The sequence below is a fragment of the Lagopus leucura genome, unplaced genomic scaffold (genome assembly GCF_019238085.1).
Source record: "Lagopus leucura isolate 7727_CA_CO unplaced genomic scaffold, USGS_WTPT01 Super-Scaffold_100048, whole genome shotgun sequence".
Classification (NCBI taxonomy): domain Eukaryota; kingdom Metazoa; phylum Chordata; class Aves; order Galliformes; family Phasianidae; genus Lagopus; species Lagopus leucura.
The window spans coordinates 2955090-2980870 of record NW_024962294.1 but is presented as its reverse complement, the minus strand read 5'-3'; the positions used below and the strand labels follow the sequence as shown (position 1 = coordinate 2980870).

Sequence of the window (25781 nt, the reverse complement as noted above, 5' to 3'; positions counted from 1 at the left end):
CCCTGCGCACGCGGACGGTTCTGCTCCCAGGTTGTTCCCATACTAAAAGCACACAGGAGCAATTTCTTTTCCCCCCAAAACCTCAGGGAGAGAGCCCTGCCTTCCCCTCTGAAGTGCTTCTTCAGTGCCTTTGGTTCGCAGGTTTTGCCCCAGTGTCTGTATTTAGAGCTGATCCCTGCAGCCGTGGGATCTGTGGTGCTTCTGCCTTGGGCTGAGATTGAGGATGGAGAAGGCAGGAACCCGAAATCACAGCAATTTAATGCAAATTGAATGGCAGACATCAAACATCCACCACTTCACCTGGCTGCGGGGTGTTGGTAGTTGTCCCTCCCCACGTTTGGGCACAAATCTCTTCTCATGGATTCTTTAGGAGCTGACAGCTGCGCGTGGCAGCTGATGGATCTGACACATCTGCACCAAATTGGTGGCTGTATCTGCCCGGGGACGCAGCCAGCCCTTGGATTTCAATCAGATGCATCCCTTTGTCCCACTGAAAAGCACTGTTCTCAGTAAATGTGGGCTGCAGCAAAAGGATCTTCTTGGGCTATCAGGATAAAAAATGATCTGGAGAGGCAGATGCCAGCCCTAATTTGCCTTGGGGTCTGTAGCTTTGTTCTGCCTTTGGAAAGAGGAAAGAAGAAAGTTGCCCCCCTTGCTGGTCCCTGTGTACCTAAGGGGAAGACAGGTCTATGGAGAGGGACATATAGGGAAAACAGAGCTGAATCCCTTCTATAGCATGAGATGCTGCAGTTCAGGTCTTGTCCCAGTGCCTCTAGAGCCACAGTGAGGCATTGGGCTGACCGTCCAATTTGTAATCCCAAATCACACATATGTGCCTTGAGAAGGACTTTGGTGACTCCCCAGGATCTCCTTTCTACAATTCTTGTGATGATGTTCATGGATTTTCTACTCTTTGGGACTGTGAAGGATCAAAGTATTTCCTAATGCCTCTTTGCCCTTTGATTTGATAAGGGTGAAAGTGCGAAGTAGGATGGGATGAAGTTGGGAAGGAGGATTGGATGAAGTTGGGGAGGAGAAAGGGATGAATTCAGGAAGGAGGGTGGGATGGCATGGGGGGAGAAGAAAGGGATAATATTAGGAAGTAGGTTGAGATGGAGTCAGGAAGGAGGATGGGATAAAGACGAGAAATAGGATGGGATGAAGTTGGGAAGGAGGATGGGATGAGCACTGTTTCTGGGGATTCCCTTTCTCCTGTGGGTGCGTAGCCCCTGCTGGGGGGTTGAACCCTAACCCTAACTCTGCCCACAAAGGTTGTGGGATAGCACTCAGATTTCTAGCTTCTTCAGGAATCGCCTGCTGGCACACTGCAGCCCACGCTGCTCTTGGGGGCCACATCCCAGTGCTGGGACCCTCCTGAGAGCCTCACTTCTGGCCCTAGGGTGTGTGGGAGACACAGCAGCTCTTCCCTGGGTGCCGGGTCAGCTGCTGGCTGTGCCCTGTGGCTTTCACACTGTAGTGAGCAGCTCTTTTTATCACAGAGGCTCTGGGGTCGGATCAATAAGTGCTGCTCTTCCCATCACTTTTGCAGATTTACAAGATGCCAAATCCCAAACGGAGCCACTTTACTGCAGGCTGGATTGTCCGGATCCATAGGGCATGTGTGAGCCTTTGAACCAGGCAGCTTCCCACGTCTGCTGCCCTACATCCGAGGCACGAGGCGGTCACGCCGCTGCTTTGCTATGAGCAAAGCTGTGCTCTCTAACTAAATAAAAATGAATATGAATGCAAAGGGGTGCAAGGGCAGCTCCAGGTCTCCCTGCCAGCCTCAGACTTGGCCACCCCAGAAGCCCTCTGCCCTCCCCAGCCTGGCAGGGAGAAGTGTGGGGCTCTGCAGCTGCTCTGCTGTTTCTTTAAGTGATGCTTGTATGGGATCCAGCCATGTTCTGGGATCAGCAGAGCAGGTTCCCATCCTGCCAGGTGTGCAGTTTGCTGTGCACGAGGAGGCAAGAGAAGAAGGAAAAAGTCTTTCCCCAAAGCAGGAGATGCACCGCACACTGAGATGGGATTGGAAGAGGATTTGTGTGGATGAATCCAGGTGCTGCCCTGGTAGGGAATGGATGTGGCAACACTGTGGGACTGGAACGAGTTCAACAGAAAAAGCAGTGCAGGCTCACAGTCATCCTTTGGTCCCTGGGGCTCATTTTATCCCTGATTTAGACCTCGTGCATCCCACCACATCAGGGCTAATTATGTGTGTGGTGTGGCTGTGCGGTGGGGCACAGACCTCGGGGCTTCTCCCATGGTCCTCCTCCTCCACACTGGTCAGCGTGGGGTTATTGCTGCTCTGCTCATCCTTCAGAGAGACGTGTGGAGTGGGAACCCACCAGCAGCTGCCTTGGTTTCCTTGGCTTCTGCAGAGAGCTCTTCTTGTGTAACGTATGCTCTAAGACCACAGACCAGACACAAAAATTCACACTGTTTGCCATAAATTGTTTGTTTTTGCATCGCTGTTTGTGAGAGGAGCCGTTAAAATGGATGAGTGATTTTTGCATGTTCCCCTTGTTATTTTGTAATGGGAAAACTCGGGGAGAAAAGGGACCTTCCTCGTGCTCTGTGGATGGGTTGAGGTCGGGCGTATTTTTAGATTCTCTCCCTCTGTGTGGTTGGATGCAGCCCCACAGGGAGCAGCCGCACGATGCCTATGGTGTGACATCACTGGGGGATGCCATCGGGCAGCTGAAGTGCTTTGTCATCACCTGGGGGTGTGATTCCCCTTTGGGGGCCATTCCCCTCCAAGTCATCCCAAGCACCCCCTGTTGCAGCTGTCCCTGCAGCTCTGCTGTTCATCTCCTCCATTCCACTTTGCTCTCCCTTGTCTGACCCCACGGCTGCACCCACGAGGGCCTGCTGGCCCATGTGCTTTTTTTGCTTGCACCTGGAATCAGAGAATCAAAGAATCCCAGCATGTTTGAGTTGGAAGGGACCTCGCAGCCTATCGCCGCCGTGCTGGCAGTGCACAGGGGCTGGGGCTTATAGAGCTGAGTGCACAGGAGGACAGGGATGTGGTCCACGGAGGTGCCAGCAGCGTGTGATCCCAGGGTCGGGTGGAGGGCACTGCGTGACCGTGGTGTGACCGGTGATGGTGCAATCACCGCCCTGAGCAGAGCCGGGTGCCCGGCGGTGCGGGGCTGCGCTCTGCTTTGTGGTGCATTCAGCTGCAATTTCTCCACTTTGCTCTCAATCCTGCGATAATGAAAGGAGAGATAAAAGCCCTGCAGGGCTGTGCTCTCGCTGATAGGGTGAGAGAGGCCCCAGGACCAGGCGGTGTCCTGCAGGAGCACCCATCTCCAAGGCTCCAGAGAGCCCCACATAGGCACAGGGTCTGTGCCTCAAGGCAGCACTGAGTGTCTGCACGTTGCCCCTGACTCCTGGCCCCTTCCTAAAAGCACTTTATGCATTTCTCTCCTTATTCCCTCCTTACCACAGGGCTGTGGTCCCTTCTCTGGACAATCCCCTGACCCACTGCAGATTCCCTCTGCTTGCAGCTCACCCCATAGCTCCAAGACTCGGGTGCTTTCCTTTAACCCTTTGGACGCACAGAGAAAGGAGTGACCGCGTGGCCGGTCCGTGCTGCAGGGGATCAGCAGAGCGTCGGGGTTATAATGGCAGCATTGTGCCTCTCGGCCACGGGCGCATGCAAGGGGGGTCCTGGCAGTGCGTGGCATTCGAAGAGCAGCCTGGCGCCGGCGAGGCTGAGGATGATAGCTGGGATGGAGGCGATCACATGCCTTGTTTCCCATGGCTGAAGCCACAGCCGGCATGGGGAAGGGCTGTACTGCCCGGGCATAGCCACTAGGCAGGGGAATGGGGCAAGCAAAGCTGAACTGTGGCTTCAGGACATCTGACAGCTGCTTTGGCTAAAAGGCAGCCTTCCAAAAGGTGATGGCGCACTGCAGGGCTAAGGGCGTGGATTTGTCTGCCCTCAGCCCAAACGAAGAGGGGTTTTAATCCCCATTACCCCATGCCTCGTTTTCCCACATCAAACCACCATCCCACCTCACTTGCTGCAATTGGGAAGCACCATGCATGCTGCGGTGGTGTCCTATGGACCAAACCAGCAAGTGCTGACACCCTGAGCTCTGCCTTTTGCTCAGCACCTGGGTGCACATATATGTGTGTACAGCAGTGCTGGGGCTGCTGTCCTGCAGCCCTGGGGCCAGGTTTGGTTGTGCTGTTCCCAGAGGTGAGAGCTGCGGTGCAGGAGAGGAGGACGGCTGCAGACAGCCGCGGTTTTAGCAGCACCGTAGAGGAAGTTAATGGGCTGGTAAAGCCCCTGTGTCAGTGTGCTTACGGCAACCTGTTTGCAGCAGTCAGTGTCAGTTCTTTCCGAGCAGAGGAGGGTAAAACGCTGGGTTTTCTAACCTAGAAGTGCACGGCTGCTCCTGCAGCTTGCAGCACTGGGGCAGCGCTGCAGTTCCTGCATCACACGTGAGCTGGGAGCAGCAATGTCTGGAAAGTGAATGTGAAGCTTTGGAGCAGTGGGGAGGTTTGGGGTGGTGCTGCCAGCCTGGCCTGCTGCTTCTCTCTGAGCATTCGGAGGAGATCACAGGAATCACAGAATCACAGAAACAGAGATGGACCTCCCAGACTCGCACTGGGTCTTTGGCTTTGGGCAGCTGCTGGGATTGCTGTATCTCTGCAAAGCTGGGCAGCACAGTGAGCAGCTGAGGCTGAGATAAAGCACTGAACCAAAGCAAAACAATCCCTTGCAGCACGTCTGCTGCCTCCAGCCAGCTTGGGACTTCTCCTGTACTGCAGGAGCATGTTGGTGGGAGAGCTGCGTGCTCAGCTCTGCAGAGGAGACCATGGAAGAGATGGGTTATTTGCATGAGAACTTTTAATTGGCTCTTGTTATCACATGCCCTCTCCCAGGCTGTGCTTTGCACATACAGTCAAAAACACCAGCAATGCCGTTTCCCTCTATCACCTTGTGTTCCTCTGTTCTTCCTGCAGGGTGGGATTTTCGCCTCACTGCCGCTCCATTTCACAGCTACCAAAAAAGAATACCAAACTCTTCTTGTCAATGGATGCAACAGATGAAGGGTTTCATGTGGGTTTTGTCCTACAATTGCTTCTTATAGGTCTTAGGGGAGGGATTTTGGATTTCCATGCATTTCCATACCGGTTGCTGGAGGTGCCCATTGCTCTCACCCAAATGCAGTCAGTGCACACAATGAAGCAGTGCTGATCTTCATGACCCACACTGGCAGCGTTGTGTAGGTACAGCGTACAGATAGCAAGGGAATAACCATTGCTTTGTAGGCCACAGAATAAACCCTTACATCTGAGGGAGCAAATTGGAGCACTTAGAGCCTCACCTGTGGGGAAAATGTCCTGATTCCAAAAGGCTGGAAAAGAAATCTTAGGATAGAGACCCGTTTTGTGGATTGCAGAGGGGCAATGACCAAGGCCAGTAGCCCCAGCTGTGCCTGAGGGGCTTGGTGCTGTGTCTGTGGGGATGGCATAGTCATGATTTAGGGAAAATGAAGTGGTGGGAAGGTGACCGAGAGAAAAAGTCCCCTGCAAAGCTCCCCAGGTAGCACAGCTGATGATGTTTTGCTATGTGTGTAAATCAGAGCTCCCAGCTGGCACCTGATGAAGGGCAGAAATAGAGCCTTAAAAGCACCTCCTATCCTCACTTTTCTCCCTCGTGACCTTACTGGGCCTTGAGCCAGATGGGGGCTGAACCTCCCACCCTTTTTCTGCATGGAAAGAGATGCAAAACCCCAAGAGCAATGCCATCAGGTCCCTGCTCTGCGGAGAGCCGTGTTTATTCTGCCGCATGTGCTTCAGATTTTTGCTTAATGCTAATTCACATAAAATCCCTGTGAAGAAGAACCACCCATCTACACATATGGAAGCAGTCTCAGCACCAGTGATTGTCTGCAAGGGCCAGGAGTCAGAAAGCACAGCTCCAAACATCGGTGCGGATGAGTGGCGAATGTGGGAGAAGAGGCAGTTAAAAGGAGAAAACCACTGCCTGTGAATGGGCCGTTACTTCAATCACCCAATTAGGAACCCATGGGCTCTCTCCTCTGTTTATTCTCAGGCAGCCGTATGATTAACTAAAGAAAAAACATCTCGGTCTGTCGCTCACCACGAACCAACGAATGCAAGCCATAAAATTATTATTAAAAAAGAGGAAAAAGCCCAGCCTGGTCACCACATCCACCATCAGGGCCATTGACGCCACAGATCAGGTGATGCTGCGCTCCCGACCACAACGCCGCGACTGAGCCGGGCTACCTGCACTGCTGTCAGGCTTTCCTCTTCCTCCCCGTCCCTCCTCCTCTTCCTGCAGCTGCTCGAGGAGAGCCCGACTGCAGGGTGAGAATCAGGGTGAGGGGATGGCTTCCAACGGCGTCTTCGATTCCTTCGCCGCCTACTCCTCCACTTTCTTGCGTGGTGAGTGCAGCAGGAAACGCTGCTGGGGTTGTGTTTGCTTATTGATCTTGTGGAGGAGCCAACCAGCATTGGGCCGTGCCGCAGCTTTGCTGCACATCTCCTCTCCCTTCTCCTCGTCGTGGTGTTCTGTTGGCTTCCCCACGCGTTGCGCCTTGCTGTCCTCGTGCAGGTTTGCTGTGTGGTTTCCTGCCATTCGATTTTTTCCTTTTCCCATGTGGTTGTGTTCCCATTGGGAAATGGAGGGTCAGCAAGGAGGTTGCACTGTGCTGAGATCCATAGGATCGTTTGAGTTAGAAGGACCCTTGCAGGTCATCTGGTTCGACCTCCATGCAGTGAACAGGGACAAGCCCAGAGCTGCTCAGAGCCCCATCCCTTGACCTGGGGTATCTGCAAGGATGGGGCAATTCCAAATGCTGCTCACAGGAGTGTGAATGCTGTGCAGGCGAGCTGCTGGGCGTGCACTGGGTGATGTCTTGAGTCTGAAACCAGTGAGTGAAGGAACAGTGTGAGGAATCCAGGCTGCCCACAGCTGAGGAGCGTGGCTGCAAGGCGTGGGATGAGACCTTTTTGGGAGGATGCTCAGTGCTTGTAAAGAGTTGGGCAGAGCACCGTGAGCTGCTGCCTTTTGCCATCCTGGCTTTGCAGCTGTAGTTAAGGAGTACAAGCAAAATCTTGAGCTGATCATAGCCAGGAAGAACCAGGTCCTGAGCAACGGCTCTGCAGATGGTTCGGTCAGACTGAACCTGAATAGAATGGGGCAGAGTGATCCCAAACCCATCCCTGCTGAAGGAGCAGAACAGCAGATGCTGTAATTCAGCGGGGCCCTCTGGCTACGTGGCAAGAAATGCATCAGACATAGACAGGATTTTGGCCTATTTCTGAGAATACCAAACGTTACGTGTGCTTTTGAGGCAGATCAATGGGGTCAGCTTGCAGAACCGAGAGGTTCCCTGTGTCCCCCTGAGCACTGAGTGTGGGACAGGGACAGGAGGAGCCAGAGTTTGGCAAACAGACACACGGACCACATCTGTCCTGCTGCCCTGCACTCAGGGATGGTGGCACTACAGATGTGTCCTTTGTGCTCCATGGAGATAATTAAAGGCAGTCCCGTGGCAAGGAAATAAGAGAAGCTTATAAAAAACATTTGCATGGCTCTTTTTAATCCGTATTCTCTGCCTCCAAAGCCAGATGAAGTAGCGCTGAGGTTTAACTGAGCTTGCTCATTCAGAAATAAAAGAGAGAGCAAGAAACAGAACGATCACGTCTTGTATGCAATTTCCATACAAATAGGAACTCATAAAAGCAATAAACATCTTTGTTTCAAACATAATTTTTATTAAAAGGGGGAGGATTAAATGACTGCTCCAAGGATGGAATATGGCCAAATGGTTTTCTATGTGGAACTCAGAGCATCTTCTCCTGCACAGAACCGTTAAGGTTGGAAAAGACCTTAAGATCATTCAGTCCAAATGTTCACCTGCCACCAACTCTGCCCACTGACCATGTCCCCAAGAGCCACATCTCCATGGTTCTTGAACACCTCCAGGGATGGTACCCCAACACTTCCCCAAGCACCCAGCGCCAATGCATTAGCACTCTTTCAGAGAAGTCTTTCCTCACATCCAGCCTGAATCCCCAGCTTTGCGCACAGCTATGTTTGGGTGAGCACTGCAGAACAGCCATGAACGTTCACTTAAATGCCTCAGGGCTATTTTGGATTCAACCCTATTCCTATTTTTTTGTTAACTTTTCTGGTAATATCCATGAAAATGGAGGTCTGTTTGCACAAACACTGAAGGAATGAAAAGAAACCCCCCCAAAGGTATCCCCTAGTTAGGCTCAAAACACTTTTTTTTGGTAAGAAAAAGTCGTTTTTTGCTCTCCAATGGAGTGGGCCATTGGGGGCCATCTGGGGAGCCTGAGCTGCATGCAGGGGCCACAAAGTCTGTGTTGTCTCCATTCATCCCCCCCCTCCTGGGGAAGGCTGTTTGCTGCTCTGACTGCCTGTCAGAGGCTCTGCCTGTTCCAAGGACACCCCGCTGGCTCGTGGCATGTCTTTATTTTTTATTTTATTATTTTTTATATGATATATTTCTGTTTGTGTGTTTTGGGGTGAGGGAACGGGTATAAATCCATTGTCTTTCGTCACCTTGTTATGATCTAACGGGGGTAGGGAGACAGTGGCGTTTCCCTGTATTGAGAGCTTTAATTCATGATGATTTCTTAGACTTGATCTCCTCTGATACGTCGTCAGCGTTTGCGGTCCACTGTTTTGGCCGCGTACAGTTTGGGAAACAAAGAACGAGCTGTGTGTTTGGATCCACACATGGTTGGCATTAGGAGCAAGAATGTGACTTCCCATCCGAAGCAGTGAGGCTGAGCCACGGCCACGCCGTAAATATCCCCAAATGGAGCTGATAGCAGGAGCACGTGGAGCAGCCCAGTGGGATGGCCCTGGGCTCAGTCTCGTGGCTTCACGTTCCCTTTTCCTCCCGTTGCGTGCTGCATTCACACCCAATTCTTCTTACGGCCACGTCCAGCCAGGGTGGGGAGAAAATGTCATTGCTGGGGTCATGTTTGTTTGTTTGGGGTCACTGCTGGGGTCATGCTGAAAATGGGCTGAACCAGCGCTCCCATCCCTTCCATTCTGAGTGCTGAAGTCCCTTGGAAGCCTTGGCCATCCCTTCGGTCAGGGTTCCCTGGTGCTGTTTTTGGTAGTTTTTTTTTTCTTTCCATTTTAAAGCTCACGCCGCTTTCTCACAACATTTCCTGTCCTATGCAGAAAGCATCACTCAGTCTGAAAGTCAGTGGTGTGAGCTGAGCGCTGCTCTGCAATGCCTTCCTGGGAAACCACGCTGGATGCTGGAGCAAATGCTCTTCCCAGCCAAGTCTGGTTGGCTTTCAAGAGATCTAGTTTTAATTGTTGGCCAAAACCCATCAGCCTTGCCCTGTTTCTGGACCAACATGGATTTAGAGACAGGCTTTGTCATGGTTGCAGTGTGCCCTTGGGGCACCTGGACCTCTTCCATTGGCCTCCAGGATCCAATGTGGTGCATAACCACCATTCATCCTGGCTTTGCCCACCCCATCCTGGGGTTGGGATTGCTGTGGGGTTGAGGGAGGCATTTTGCATTTTTCTATGCAGTAAGATGAGAGAAATTCCTCTGTGCTCACGCAAGATGTCTGCAGTGGGAGTGGGACAGTGTGGGGGTCTCCTGGGGGGCTTCAACCGCAGCATCCTCCTTGGCTTTTCCATTTCTGAAAATGCTTTAAATTTTATTTTCTTATTTATTCTTTTTTTTTTTAATTTATTTTAAAGAGAGTGGGACAGTCAATGCGTCTGCAGTCTGGGGGTATTTTCCATAACATAAACATATTAAAAGAAAAAGAAAAGGGAAAATAAAAAGAAACAATGATTTTCCATTCCCGCTGGAAGAAGCGAGTGCCTTTGGAACATGAGGAATGGATTACACAAGCTATTGTAAAATAAAATATAAAAACAACCAAAATAGGAGAAGGCAGAGAGATTGTTTTTTAAAGAAGAAGCCGTCCTCAGTGGGGAAGGGAGACAGAAAAATGTGCTTTTTACAACAGTCCCTGTTGTGCAGGAGGGACCTGCAGGAGCCCAACCTCTGCCTTTGGGATGGCCAAATCCTGGATGGGAGGGCTGCAGGGGAGATGCTCTGGGTCCATATTTCAGTTTGGGAAGACAAGGGCTGGGCAGGGCGTTTTTTTGTCAGTTGTGTGTGTTTGTCTGCTATATCGGGCTGTGATTTCACAACACAGCATGGTTTGTGTTAAAATAGCTCCTAAAAAAGTAAAACAAAAAATAATAACATACGAAAACAAAACGGTAGGAATGATGTTAGCAGCACAGCCCTGAACCTGTACCAGCCCTTGGATCAGAGTCTGCATTGGGGCCAAGGCCCTCCCAGCTCCTTGCACCCTCTGTACCTTCTGGGCATGGGGATGGGCAGATGGGCTCCATGTGCCATTGGTGCCCATGGTCACAACGTGGGGTGAGTTGGATGCTACAGATGGAAGCATTTGCTTTCTGATCCATGGGATGAAAACGTGGGTTGTTACGGGAGAGGCACGCTTGCTCCCTGCTGATCACTGCAGGGTCGTCCTGTTACCAGCACAGAGAGGATGCATGGTGTGCTGCACTGCAGATGGATGCTTGATCCCATGCATAGAAAGCTGCAGCGGTCACTTCTTTGCAGCCTGGCAGACGTGAAGCTGCAGATGCGGGCTGTGCTGTTCCCTTTAAACTCAAAGCATATGCATTGAGATCATTCCGGGATGGAGCACAGTGCCATGGTTTTGGTGACTCGAAGTCGGGAATAAACTGCTTAGTGGGGATTTGTGCCATTTTCCCTCATTAGGAGAGGGAGGAAGCATTGGCCAGGGAATTTAAAGAGTAAATCAGATGTGCTGTTCCAGGATTAAGCCCTTGTTCCTCAACTCCTTTGTACCATGGCTGCATTTTACTGCCCGCTTTCGTGCCCAATTACCTTCAGCCCTATAATTAAACACCTCCTTTCATTAGCCCTGGGTCAGTTTGGCAAATCTCACAAAAGGAGTGAGCCCACCACTTTTTCCATGAGCTCAGCCCAAGTGCCAGCCCGGGCAGCAGCAGCCCCGGCCCCAAGCACGGCGGTGGGGCTGCAGCCAGGTCCCTATTGGGGTGGTGAGGATTCCTCTGGCACCATCCCCACCTCCCACATCAAAGCCCCAAACTTGAGAGCTCCACTGGCAGTAAAGTCCCAAGCATGTGCTTCAAGCTCTCCCTGCCTCTGCAGCTTACTAAGTGGCACAGCATGTCAGACCCTCATTTGCTCCACATTACTGCAGCCTGTTTATTATTGCACCTTGAGCTGGGCACGGAGCTGCACTTCCCTTGCTTGTTTTATTTTCCCCCCTAAAATTCATGGGTCTGCTCCTTGTTAGCTCCGCTTTGCCAGCTCTCCCCTGGTGGAGCTGTGTGTGGCAGCCCCTGGGATGGCAAACTGGGGCTTCACTGCTTTTGCAGATGCTGGGGTGGATGGAACCCATTGACACAGGCTTCTTTGTGTCATTTGGGTCTGTTTGTGTCAGGGTTGCAGAGGTGTTTTGTGATGTACGAGAGATGAAGAGGGTGGTTGGGAGACCTGAAGGCGCTGAGAGCCAAATCTGTGTGCTTCAGTCCTCAGCTCTGCCACCTGCTGCTCTCCCCATTGCCTTCCTTAGGTCAATGGGGGAACAGACACCAATGAAAGAGTTCCTGGTTCTCCCAACCTGCACGGGATATCCTCAGCTTTGAGAAACAAGGTCGGACCTGACAGGCTGGAAAAAAAATAGGTTTGGTTAATGTTGAAGAAGGGAGGAGGGGAGGCACTGGCATTGCTGCCCAGCACTGTGGGTGCTCCATCCCTGGAGGTGCCCAAGGCCATGGATGGGGCCCTGGGCAGCCTGAGCTGGTGGGGGCACCCAGCCCATGGTAGGGCTTGGAATTGGAATACCTTTGAGGTCTCCTACAACCGCAGCCATTCTGTGACTCCACGGCAGGGCTGTGATGATGGAATGGGTTGGGATGCACTCCTGCAATGGGGAATTCGCACTTTGTGTCCCCAGACTTCGTATGCAGACATTCCACCACCCATCCCCACCACCTCACCATGGCTGTGGCTGCATTTCAGTGGGAGAGCAAAGCCAGTGAGACATCAAAAGCCCCAATCCTGCGAGAACGCAATCCCACTGACATAAATGGAAGTTGAGAGCGCTCGCTGTTGGCAGGGTTGGCTCATACGTGTGTGTTTGATCGGCACAGCAGATTGAAATGTCAAGAATGTGAGCCTGCTGGGGCTCGCACTGCTTTCCTTGAAGGAGCATCACCCCAACAGGAGCGGGGTGCTCCTCGAGGCCAGATACAGGCTGTGCGCGGGGCAGTGGTGTGGAGCAGGTTGTGATGCTGGGGATGGCACAAACACCATCGCTGCTGCTCTGCAGATGGAAGCTGCAGCACTTGCTGGAGCCCACGAGCAACTTGTCTGGGGTCCTTGGGGAAGGCTGCGGTGGAGCTGCGAATTGAACCCAGACAACTTGCTTCCTCCGCCAATGTCTTCTCCGGGAGCCCACGCTTCCTGCCAGCGAGGGCCCTCTGTTCAGTTTTAGGAGAAAATGTAAAAATATTCTCCAAAACCACACGAGCTCTTCCAGTTTTGGAGGTTCAGGCGGTCCCTTCAGCCAGACGCAGAATGGCTCCTGCCCAAGGAAACAGCTGAGGTTGCGTTTCGCAGATAAGATCCCCGCTCTCCCCGCAGAGCTGGCTGCTCATGCGAGACCCAAAGCCACGACCGAGTTGTCTGGACAAGTTCTCCATTTCTCTGGGTTCCAGCCCTAACCTGCTGCTGAACCGCTTCGCTTCCCAGCCCGCGGCCTCGGCCGTGTCAGACAGCTGACCCAGGCAGACAGACAGCTCCAAACTGCTAAGAAACTTCTGCAAAAAGGAGCTCACTGCAGGGCTGGAGGCAGCGGTTCCCTTCCCAAGCTGCAGGAGATGGATGTGCAGCAAACGGTGACTTAACAACATCCTCTAAGCAGCGCTGCACTTGATTTGTCTGAGTTCATAGCCAGAAACCAGAAAAGTACCTTCCGTCTAGCTGTATGTTTGTGACTAATTCCATTCAGGTCAGGGGGGTTTTGTTGGGTGCCTGCATAGGGCGAGGTGCGGTCTGAGCCCGCCTTGGGGTTTCTTTTCTGCAGCCATTCTACACCATCCCACTTTAGCAGCCAAAGCAGGGGGTTTGTTGGCAATGAGAATCTCTACTAGAAATACGAACAGAGAGCGTTTGCACCGGAAAAAATAATCCGAGGAAGGAGCAGAAGCAGCGCTGCCCAAAGCCCATCGAGTCAGAGCTGTCCGACCGCAGCCCCGCTGTGACAGCGCAGTGACAGCGCAGCACCCGGCCTTATTCATAGAAGTGAAACTGGTGAATAATTGCAGAAAGCAAACCAGCCTGGAAAAAACAACAACAACAACAACAAAAAAAAAACGGTCTGAGCATGAAGGACAACTTGCTATTGGAAGCAGAGGGCAGTTTTCTCTGAATGACTTCGCTGTGCGTTGGCCACTGACGGCTGTCTGAGGTTGAGCTGTGTCACTGGTGAGGAACTGCCACTGCAGAATGCCAGTCTGTGGACACGGCCAAGGGCAGGAGCTGATCCCACGGGGGCGAGGAACAATTTGTGCAGGAGAAGCTGCTCATTTTGTGCAAAAAAGGCCAATGTGTTGCAAGGAAGCGTGCAGGGCGTGATCATGGCAGTGGCATTGCAAAGGGGCTCTACGTGCATCGCCTGCCCTGAGCTATGGGGTGGCATTACTGAGCTGCTCGCCCGTGACTTCACGTCTTCCTTTGTAACTGGTGTGATCTGCAGGGAGTGGCCAAGAGCTGTGATTCTGAGTGCATGTGACATCTCCATGGGGGTTTGGTGTGTCCCCAGTGTAGGTGTATCTCCAGGTGGGACAGCCCCCTGTGCTCAGCGCCGTCCTTGAGAGGACCCCAGAAATGTGGGGGTGCTGGGCGAGCAGCTCGAGCTGCAACATCGACCGAAGGAGGCAACAGAATGCAGAGAGCTGGGAGCTGCCCCTGGGGCCAAGCTGATGCTCACTGGCAGCATTCTGCTCGTGCTGCACTGAGCAACACACAGCAGAGATGTGCTGCTGCCCTCCTGTTGCACTCCTGCAGCCGGATGTGATCTGCTTGCTGCACACCTTGCAGCTTCTTCAGGCTCCACTGCTGCAATCAGTCTGTGCTTCCTGTCTGCCACCTCTGCTTTTTTTTGCTTTGGTGGGGCTTTTCCAAACTGCTCTCTTGCTGGATGACCACCACCACTCTGTGCTCGTGCAGCTAACTGCAGCCATCTGCCTGCAGACAGGTGGGGAAACCCTCACCTGGATGAAAGCAGTTGGGTTGGGCTTGCTGACAAACCGCGTACTCCTGGAGCAGCTCCTGCAATGTGCATCCCTCCCAGCTGCTGGCTCTGTGCATCGGGGTTCTGCCCAACCCAGGCAGTAATTCCCTGCTGGGAGGGGATGGGGGAAAGCAGGTGGTGGGGGAGGAGGGCCGGACGTGGTTGAAATTCAGGGGGAGCTCTCCCATCTCCAGCACCAGGATATTCCAGGAAGGGCTTTGGAAATTAACAAGGGTATCTCTGCTGCCCAGGGGTCAGCAGGGTGAGGCAGCAGGAGCCCAGCGTGCACTGGGGAGTGATGCACAGGGCCACCACAGACAGCTGCTCTGTTGGCCGCTTGCTTGAAGGGCTGCGGGGTGCCCACAGGGCAAGCAGAGCAGGTTCCCGGTGCAATGCTGATGTCCTGCAGAGAAGCTACAGCTTAGCCATGGCATGTTTGCACCTGCCTCTAAAGCTGGTTTTGTCAAGATGTAGCACTGAGATGCTCTATTAGACCTGAGCCAAGAGAGACGAGAGTTCCAACCAGCGCCAGCTGCGCACCGCCAGCCCCCCAACCTCCCTGAGCCCCCATGTCTGCACCAACCCCCAGGGGGATTCCCAGCCAGCACAGCCCCAAGACAGCAACAGCACGGCCTGCAGTGGGGATGTAGGTGAGAGTGGGGAACGTGAGCACTTCCCAGCGGCCGCTTTCTCTCCGCTCACATCCAACTTCCCCAGCAGCCCGGGGGGAGCACCGCACGCCCGTCTGATGCCCAACATCACAGCAGCATTGGGAAATGCGTGTAGGGAAACACCGCTGCACGCTCAGCACAGGGAGAGGGTGCTGCCCTTCCGTGACAGCCGCTCTCCTCGAGCTCACAAATCACACTGTGCTTTTTTCTTTTGCATCGGCCCCGCCGTACTTTTCTCGCCGTCATGTGCCTTTCGGTTCCGCTTTCCACCATCCAGACGTTTCCCCTTTTTCTTTCCTTTGGAATTTTTTTTATTTCTCCCCGTCGTGCTGTGAGGTTATGAAGGGCTCCAGGCAGTGCATCCATCCCATGGTTCCTCTGGTTGGGAACGGGTGAGACATGTCCTCCATCCCCATAGGGTCGCATCCCTCAAAACCCCTCCAAAACAAACAAGACCCCCCCCCAGAGACTCCAATAGCTCTGAATGAAGCCCTGTGCTTCCAGTTGTTACCCACCTTGGGGCGTTTTTGGAGATGGGATGTCCTCAGGTGCTCCGTAACCTTTGCATGAATGGATCCTTTTCTCTGCATAAGCACATTCTTAAAGGAACATCAGGCTTTCATTCTCCACTTCAACCATCGCGCTTCTCTGTTCACTTGTTTAAATCAAGCATAAAGCTCTGACTGTTCTTTGAATATTTATGACCAGTTTTTATCTCATGCCATGCATACAAAACATACTTGATTTCTTTCCTAAAGTTTTTTTCAAGTGCAAAGTTTTAAAAACATGTGGCTTTTATTGCAGGCAGGAATGAATAACAGCATTCCACCAGTAACCACATTAAATGGAACAGTAATATTCATATGCGTAAGGGCAAAAGCTGTCTTGTTTCCTATTTGCAGTTGAACTCTGAAATTAATTAAGAACTAAAAGGATCTGACAGTCATTAGGATCTTTTAAAGAAGGAGTGGAAGTGGCAGATGGGACCCATGCTCACAAGGCTCTGCCATGCACTATCAATAGCACCGAGGATGAGCACCCCGGACGCGCTCTTCATTGCTGCCATTGTGGGGAGAAGAGAATCGTGGTTCTGAACAATGTAGAACGGTACTTTCATGACTTCAGAACCACAGGATTCACGTCAATGGCCCTCGTGCTCCTCTGTGCATCACAGCCCATCCTGTCAGGGTGTGCATGGGGGTGTGGGTGTTGATGCTGCACGCGGCGCCTGCAGGACGGTGCAAGGGGAGAAGTGCATCCTGGCTCTCATTGCATGCTCTGTGCCAACAGCAGCAGCGTTGCTGAGGCTGCACCCTGCAGCACAGTGCACAGCAATGACCAAAACCCTCCCCAGGCAGCGTGGAGGGAATTTCACATTGAATTTCACATTGAATTTCACATTGGATTTCCCAAGTGATGGCATTTTGGCCCAAAACTCCCACCATTGCCTTCCTCCTCCTCCAGCTTCTCCGTGTGAGGATCCTGCCCAGTCCAAGGCTGCTGGTGCAGACAGCGAGGTGTGATGGGGTTAATGGATGTCCCCACTCAGGTTTTGGTGACAGCTGTTGCTGTGGCAGCGGTTGCTGCAGGCATTGGGTACCCACTGCCCCCAAGGCACAGTGGCCATGTGGCAGAGCCTGGTGCAGCCCCCTGGAGCCATCAGCAGGACGGGGCACACAGCTGGTCCCAGCCCTCACAGTGAGTTCTGTCTGGGGCAGACGCTGCCTTTTCTCCCCACAGTTTCCCCCTATTTCTTCCCCCGAGCACCGCAGCTTCCCTCCTGCAGGATCCTCCAGTTGCAGCACCCGTAATTGCCTCGAGAGAAACCCGTTTTGTCAGTGACACTCAGGGGTTAAAACTGTCACCATCGCACACCCCATTGGATCAAGCATCTGCTGTTTGATTTATGAATGAATAGCACGCTCCCTCCCTGCATGCTGCTCTCAGATCCCCATCCCTTCCCTACAAAACAGATCCAGACACCCGCATGGCCCTACTGAGCACTGTGCTCCTGAGACAGAGTTTGCGATGAATTTTTAATAGAAAGCTTCCTATAAGACCCTGCACCCGTCGAAGCGAGAGGCTCTGCTGCTAAAAAGCAGCTCAAATGAATTACCAGCTACAGAGGAGGCTGTGAGGGAAGCAAATCCCAACAAGTAATGATTTAAAGAGCCGCTGGCCTCCCCGCAATGTGAACGGGAGCATCAGTGCCATGAGGAAGCGTGGGGCCACACAATGAAGCACTGGGTTGTGGGGATGAGTCCACCTCCATTGCTCTGAAGGGGACAAAGCCAATGGGGGAGGACAGAGGGTGGCTTTAGAGTGGCTGCTGGGGAAGGGCAGGATGCAGCAGCTTGAGCACCTGGGAATACTCGCCCCCTGGGGACCGGCTCCTGTTAGTATTTGGGGATGGCATTTACTTATATGGCACCTTGAGGACATGGAGGTGATGAAACTGGTATAAAAAGGGATTGGAGAACTTTGCGGGCAGCAGGGCTGTGTGTGGGCACTGATCTCTGTCTCATCTGTGCAAGGAAGGAACAGCAGTTGGATGGAATGAGGGAAGCACCCAGGGTTGCGTCCTCTCTCTGAACAGCATCGCCACTCCTCACTGAAAGGTGCAGTGAGTTGGGCCCGATGAAATGCATTTGCATAAAGTTTAATGAAAGGCAAGAGCCTTCTAGGGAGGGCACGCTCACCCAGCCCTGCGCACAGCCGTGTGTCACCGCACCAGCAGCTGTGAAACCCCCAAGGATTTCCCAGGGGTGTACAGAAGGGCTGAGACCCACTGCGGGATGGGGCTGCCCCATAGGACATGGGCTGCCCTATGCGAGCTCCCTGCCCTATGTGAGCACGTCAGCCCCACATCGGGTGCTCAGGCCTTTCCTGGCCACCCATGGATGGATCATCTTCTCACTCGGTGGCTGCTGTGTAGAGGAAGGGAAGCGGGTGGGGAGCAGGCTGGGAGGAAGGGGCCGAGGTGACGCACTACGGGTTGTGCTCTGCAGGGATGTGGGCTTTTAGGCGGAGCCACTTTAAAGGCAGGTTCCCAGCAGGACAGGAAAAAAAGAGACAGGAAAGGAAGGAAATGTAAAGCCACTAAACCTGGAACCGAGCATCGTGCTGATCTCAGGGCTGTCCCAGCACTGTGCTTCGCTGCAGCGATGCTCCCTTTGCCCCACTGCACCGGCTCCGTCGGTCCCGTCTGCTCCCTTTGCCCGACCGCTCCGGTGAGGGAGAACCGGTGGGAAACCTCCGTGCCACCTCTCCGCCCGCAGCCCCGGGATGGGCCCGTTGCGGGTGTGTGGAGGGGAACGGAGGACTGAGGGAAGCCCAGGACCACGGTCCCACCGCCTAAGGGCCGTAAGACGTGAACGGTAGCCAGCGAGAGCCTAACGGGGGGTTTTCCCGTGCCGGACCGCTGTCCCCTCCGCCCGCCCCGTCGCGGAACCGCGGCGCCAACGAGCGGCGCTTCGGCCTCACTGCAGTGCTGCCCGCCCGCGGGGCACTGCGCAGGCGCCGTGTGCCCCCCCCTCACGCTCACACCCTCTCCGTGCCACCGCCGGGGAATCCCACGGGGATCGGGGGGGAACAGAACTTCGGCCAAGACCGGCCCTCCCGTAACGTGCCCCGGGCTCCGCGAGGGGAGGGAGGAGGGAGAGCGTTCCCCCCCCCCCCCGCCTGTAAACAGGGGTAGAAAATAGCGCTGAGCGCAGCGGTGCGCGGGGAGCTTTCCCCTAAAAAGGGCAGGAGAGCTGCGGGACGGGGCTTAACGGGGCGAGGGGACCTCCGCTCCTCCCGCACTGCTCCCTATTATTAACAGAACGTCTTAAAAAAAAAAAAAAAAAAAAAGGCAAACAAACAGAAAAAAGCAAACACGGGGTTATTTTTGTTTTCGTTCCCGTCCTCGGCTCGGCTCTGCAGGACGGGAGCGCGGCTCGGGCCCCTCCACGCGTTGCGGTTTGGGGAGAACAACGTTGTATTCGTTTACGGAGGAGCTCAGGGAAAGAAGTTTTAAAAGAAAAAAAAAAAATAACAGAAGGGAAGTTGTGTTCTGCACCGCTCCCGACGTGCCCACAGCCGCGGGCCGCCTCGCCGGACCCCCCCAGACAGGGGCAGACGCTCCGTGCCGCCCCCCGGGGCTCCCCCCACCCGCCCCCGGCGCGTTTCTCCTCCCGGTTCGGCGTTGCCACGAAGAGACCGACGGCTCCGTTTTGTTCCCGAATACGCGGTCGCTCCACTAACGACTGCGGTAGGGTCTGGCCGTGCGCACTCCCACAGAGCGCTGCGGACGCCCCGGGACCGCCGTACAGTGGAGACGGTGTCCAGAGGCGGAGAATAGCGGCTCTCCCCGCCCCGCGACGGCTGAGCTGCAGCGGGGGCGCGGCCGGTGAGCGGCCCCTGAAACCCCGACGTGCGCTCCCTCAGCCCGTACGCACCGACGGGGCGGGACTCGGTAAGGCCGGGCCCACTTTAAGGGAGGCGACGCCCCTTTCGGCGCTGCCCACACCCCCCTGCCTCCCGGGAGCCGGGCGGGGGAGCAGGGGGAAGGCCCCCCATTGGTGAGGCTTCCCGTCACTCACGGCCGGCCCGCCCCCCCACCGGGGCCGGCAGTAAATACGGTGCCGGGCGGCGCGGTGGCACTGGGAGTTGCTGTTGGGGCCGCCCGGCGGAGGGGAGCAGCCTACAGCCCGGCCGCGACGTGGCTGTGCCGGGGCTCCGCGTTGCCGTTCCCCGGACGGGGCGGGCGGGACAGCGGCGAGGCCGCCGTAGGCGCTCCCCGGGGCCGGGAACGAGCAGCCCCCTGCACCGCCCCGCCGAGAGTGGGGATCTACCGGGACGGGGCCCGGTTGCTAGCGGCGAGCCCCGCCGCTCTCCTCGCAACCCCCGGCCGCGGCGGCGGCTCCTTGACGCCCTCCGTTGTGATGCGTATTCCCGTAGATCCGAGCACCAGCAGGCGCTTCACACCCCCCTCCACGGCGTTCCCCTGCGGTAAGATGGGAGAGAACAGCGGGGCGCTGGGGGCCGCCGCCGCGGGCGGTCGGGCGCGGCCCGAGGTGCGCTCCGTCGTGGACGTGCTGGCGGATCACGCCGGCGAATTGGTGCGCACCGACAGCCCCAACTTCTTGTGCTCCGTGCTGCCGTCTCACTGGAGGTGCAACAAGACGCTGCCCGTCGCCTTCAAGGTAAGGGGCGACCTTCTTGGGGGGGGGGTCGGGGCTCCGGGTGCCGCTCCCCTCTCTCGCCGCTTTCCCTCCTTCTCGCTTTAACTCGCTCCTGACATCAGCTTGAGGGGAGCCGCTCTTATTATTTTTAATCAAGTCTCCGCGTTGCCCTCCGGTCACGGCATCTAAGATATTTCGTACAGTTAGGAGCTCTCAGGCAACTTTGAAGTGTAATGAGAACGGAGGTTAATTACCTTTCCGGGAGAGAGAGAGAGAGAGAGAAAGGTAGGAACGGGAGAGCCGAGCCGCGAGCGGAGGGCGAAGCGCCGCAGCGGCTGCATCGCGGTGCGTTGGGACGGGTCGGCCCGGGCCGGGGATGAGGAGCGGGGCTGGGGGCGGTTCCGAGGGACCCTGCGGGATGGGGGGTGGTCTGCAGTGCGGGGCTGCAGCGTTGGGCCCGGCCCTGGTCGCGTTCCTCCGCTGCGCCCCGAGTTCTGCAGCGCAGTTCTGTCGAATCGAACCTCCTCAGACAGCGGCTCCTCGCTGCTGCAGGGCAGAGCCTCTGCACTCTGGAGCCCCTCGCTGCTTTCAAACCTCGATTCTAAGCTCGCTTGTCCCTTCCCCTTCGTTTCTTTTCTTTTTTTAATCTATCATCGGGAACTCGAATTGCTTTTGGTTTTGCTTTGTGTTTGGGGACGATCTCGAGGGGAGGGGAGCCGTGAAGCGGTTCGGCTCAGACCTCGGTCACCTCAGCCTGAATTCCCCTCGTCCTGCCCTCAGGTCGTGGCTCTCGGAGACGTCCCCGATGGGACGGTGGTGACGGTGATGGCGGGGAACGACGAGAACTACTCCGCGGAGCTCCGCAACGCCTCCGCCGTGATGAAAAACCAAGTGGCGAGATTTAACGACCTCCGATTTGTCGGGAGAAGCGGCAGAGGTAGGTGTCGGCCGTCCTGTTTGGGGTTTATTTTCTTCCAGGGGGAAAAAAAAAGGAAGAAAGAAAAGGGGGTAAAGAAAGCTCTCTATTTTTTTTATTTAACGGCGTTTTTTTTCGCAAACCGACGGAGGCGGCTGTATTGCTGCGGGGTGTGCAGGGAGGAACCCCCCCCAACCCCGGCTCCGAAGTGATTCCTCAATGGGTCGTTCGGGGCTGCGGCGGTGCTCCGCTCCTCCCTGAGATGTTCGGGTGGGGGAAGGGGCAAGAAAAAAACCTCACTGCGAAGCTTGCGTGTATTAAAGCAGCCCCTGGCCGGTGCGGGGCTGAAAGCCCCGATCTCAGTGCTGCGGTATTGAGGGAGATGCGGTGCGGTGTCGGAAGAGGGGGAGACTCGTTGTTGGCTGATGGAAACGGGGCGGTGCGGTTCTCCTGGGAAGAGCGGTGTCCTGCGGGTGGGGTTGCGGGGAGATCCGTTCTTAACGCCGTGGGAGATGCGGGAGCCGGGCGGGAGAGGCGCACTTGTTTTCCCCGTGCTGTATGGGAAAGCAGAAGGGCGATGTTACCTTCCGGCTCTGTCGCTCAGCCCCGCACCGATCTCAAGGAATGGTTTGTGACAGCGAACCATCCAGGAAATGAATCTGTGCCATCTCCAGAGCAGGACGAATCCCCTGCAAACAGCTGGAAGGAAATCCTTCCCCCCTCCCAGCCGCGTCCTACCTGAATTCCCGACAGCGTCAATAGCATTTCAGCATTTCATCACCAATAAAGGCTGCAGACTGAGCCACTTAATTCACTCCGAAAAGGAAAAAAAAAAAAGCAGAATGCTACACATTAATGGCCATCTGGTAGCATTTTCTCCATCTCTGGATGTACGCATACGACGTCGGATATATTTTGACTTCTCTGCATTAATTAAAAGCAGTGATGTTAGGAATTATTTGCATGTAATAACTGTTTACTTGTTCCTCTTTATGAAACTTGAATAGTTTACATTCTTTCATACATTTCCTTTTTCCTGTTGGCTCCTTCTCCAAGTTGCCGTTTCTTTAAAAACTCCCCGCTTAACTGCTTGCAGGTTGATGGGCGGAAAATGTTTTTTCTTTTATGAATTAAGCTTTCATTTCTGCAATCAATTATTCCCTTCGGCTCTTTTCTTTCTGTTTTTTTGTTGTTGTTTCTTTTCTTTTTTTTTCTTCCCCGAATTTCCAAACTCAACCCAACCTCGGCTCTGCCTTTGGTTGCATTGGGAACTTTCCTGCTCTGCTGTGCCGTGTTGGAAGCAAGCAGTTTCCACATCTCTCCTTCCTTCCTCCCTCTGGTCCTCATTGCACCTTGAGAAGGAGCAAAGATCGGGGCTGTTTTCTTCCCTTATTTCGGTCGGTGGTTGGGCTGTGCTCCCCCTGTAACCGAGGGGCTCTGAGGGGTATTTAATGCTCAGAATCGTTCTGGTTGGGTTTTTATCCCGGTTGCCGCTCTTACCTTCCTGTTTCATTCCTACAAGCCCGGCTCCGGCTTTGTTTCTATCGATGGAATTTAATGCCCGGTGTTTTGTTGGAGCAGAGCTCTGTGTGTCCGTTCGTGTAAATACTGTGTGTGAAAACGCCCAGGGGGTCACAGCGAGTTCTGTGCCCTCAAATCGGCCCCGGGAGGTTCTCGATTTGCGAACTTTGAACGGTTCTGGGCGTTGTGTTCGCACCGGGGGCAGAAGCAGGAGCAGATCCTTCCCCTCCCCATCGCCATCTGCATCTGTAGAACAAAAGGAAGGGACCTCGAGCACTTGGGGGGGTGGGGGGGGGTGTTCGCTGTGCTCCAACAGCCTGCCTTGCTGCTCGTACGGCGGTGTCCAAACGAAAGCCGGGGTTAGAGGAGGGGGATGGGGGGGTGCGGTGCCCCCCGGGGAGCCCCATTGAGGGGCCGGGGTGCGGGACGGAGCTGGAAGCGGCCGTCGGGGCCGGGAGCGGTGAATGGAGGTGGAGGAGGAGGAGGAGGAGGAACGTCAGCCCGGGTTTCCCGAGAAGGAGAGAAATGAGTTCAAAACGGTGCTGAGTAATAATGGTCGTTTTCAATTCGTGGGAGGGATTTTTGAGAGCCGGTAGAGAGGCAGGAGGGTCGCGGCCGTGGTTGTGTGAGAGGACGCAAAAAATGCGGGGAAAAGATCACCTGGAGGAGCATCCATTTAACGGCAACAACCAAAAATAAAAAGGAATAATAAATAAATCCGAGCCGGCAGAACCAGCACGGAGCTGCAGCTCTGCTCGGGGACTCGCAACGAACCGATGCCTTTCTCCACGTGGAAATACCTCCTAAAATCATGTTCCTTAATAACCCTTACCTTTACGCTCGGGTTCCACAGCTCCGCTCCCGTCGGCTTTTTTGCGGACGCGGTTTGTGCGGATCCCGGCGCTCCGGTGGGGCTGCGGAGCGCGTCTGAAATGAGGGGGGAAGGGGGAAATTTGGGGGACGACGACACACAATTCCTCCTTATGTAGAGAATGAGCTGAAGGCGCTGCTTGGTGCTGTTCTGCGGGTTGGGATTTTTGCAGAGCCGCTTCTGCTGAGTGTTCTCAAGACGATAATAATAAGAATAGATTGAAGGAGAAATTATTATTATTGATTATTATTATTATCTCCTTCTAGCTATATGAATAGCCTTTATTATTATTATTATTATTATTTTTTGCTGTGGGTGTTCTCGGGTCCATCCTTAGCTTCAAACGGTGGCTGGGATCTGAGAAACCTGAACCAGGGGAAGATGGAGCGGGGGAGGCTCTCCCTGCAGGGCTGAGGGCGATGCGTGGCTTCTTTGGGGTGAATTCTGCTCACCCTTCAGCTCTGCAGCACCCGATGCCTTCGTGATCCTGCAGTGGGTGCTTGGGGGGGGGGGCTCAGCTTGAGCTGCTCCCTTGCAGCCCCCGTGGACCCAGAGGGCTGCAGGTGCTGTAAGGTGCACAGGGTGGGAGCAGGGCAGGGTGGGGGGCGTATGGCTGCTGCTATCTTCCCATCCCCTCTCATTCTGCTGGGGCTGTGCTCCCGAACCTGGCTTTAGAGAGCATTTATTCCTTGCCTCCTCCCATTTATGTATTTTTTTTCCCCATCATTATTATCTTTTTAATAATGAAAGTAACGAGCTTGGTGCTTGAATAGCATCACTGCAGCCCCCTATGATGATGTGTGGAATGTCTCCTGGCAGCAGGTTCCTGCTCCCTGCCTGCATGGGGATGGAGAGAGGGGCACAGGGACAGCATCTCCTAGGCTGGGGGTCACACGGGGGGGGCTGCTCCTGGCTGAGTGAAGCTGGGCTGGGTTCAGTGCCCATTTATGCTGCAGCTTGGTGTGGTTTTACCCATCATCTGTCACACATGCAAAGGTGCCTTGTTGGCAGATTGCTCCATGGGCACCAGGACCCAAACCTGGCCCTGGGGAAGGTGGGGAGTGAGGGGGGGGAGGGGGGTCCAGTGTCCAGTGCTGTGTTTTGGGGCCGAATTCCTGTGGGGGGAAAAAGGAATTGTCTGGGTGGGGAGGCACTGGTAGGCTGCTGTGGGTGGGAGGATTGATATGGGGACAAAGGGCTGTCCAGGAAGGTCAGGGCTGTTCTAAGCCAGTCCAGTCCTCTTTGTTGCAGCCGTGGAACCCTGGCAGAGCCAGCCAAGCTTTGTAGCTCAGCAATAACATCCCTGAAACGAAATTATGAGTGTTGGAGTTTGGTGTATGTGAATATTTATGTCTGAGCACGCTCCAGCAGGAGTGATTTGCTTTCAAAGGAACCAAACCCACGCGAATGTCCTCTTTTCTTATTTTTCCCTTTACCTTTGCTTAGGAAAAAGCTTCACCCTGACGATCACAGTGTTCACCAACCCCACCCAGGTCGCTACGTACCACCGAGCCATTAAAGTCACTGTAGATGGACCCCGGGAGCCACGACGTGAGTTCTGTGCTTTGTTTGGCATGGGAGGGATTTGGGGGTCCCAACAGCAGGAGGGATTGGGTTGCCAGCAGCCTGAGCTCTCCTCATTCATAGGGGAAGGACACAGCTTCGTTAGCAGCATGGAGCTAACGAGGTGCTGGTGCACTGGGGGTGTGCAGGGTGTTGCAGATTGGGGGTGTTGAGGTGGAATTGCTGCTCCCCAATCCCACAGGCTGCCCCGTGTCTCCTGCCTGTCTGTGGGGCATCTGCTGCTCGCTGCCAGTTTTACTTTCGGGTTGCACAGCCTGGCAGCCTGGTGGAGAATGAGAAAAACCAAGCAGGCAGCTCAACTGCAGAACCACCCCTCTGTGTGATTGGGGTGCAGGCAGTGGGGCTCTGTGTTCCATTTGTGGGGTCGGGGTGGTTGGAGCTCCCCACTCTCAGAGGGGTTGGGAGTGAGCAGCACTCTGTGTGCCCTCATCCTGGCCCCGCCAACCTCCTGCTCACCCAGCACCACCCCGGGGACATAAAGCACAGTTTATTCACTTTGCGTGTAAAGCTGTCGGTGCCCAAATGGAAGGGAAGCAGTTTGATCCCTTCTAAACATGCTTCAGAAAACATTTTCTGTTGATGCTGTCACTGGGCCATCGGCACCCCTTGATGTCAGGCCAGGTTGAGGCTGTTCCCTCTGTAAGAGGGTTTTATTTGCATTGCTGCTTCTTGAT

General features: G+C 54.6%; 1 protein-coding gene across 1 annotated transcript in view; it reads left to right on the top strand.

Annotated features, from left to right (window-relative positions):
• The first annotated feature begins 6368 nt into the window (after positions 1-6368).
• RUNX3 (RUNX family transcription factor 3) overlaps positions 6369-25781 on the top strand; it is a 43345-nt gene continuing 23932 nt past the window's right edge. The window contains exons 1-4 of the mRNA XM_042885117.1: positions 6369-6426; positions 19992-20236; positions 20996-21152; positions 24970-25074. Of these exons, the coding sequence (XP_042741051.1) occupies positions 6369-6426; positions 19992-20236; positions 20996-21152; positions 24970-25074 (565 nt within the window). The remainder of the gene's footprint in view (positions 6427-19991; positions 20237-20995; positions 21153-24969; positions 25075-25781) is intronic.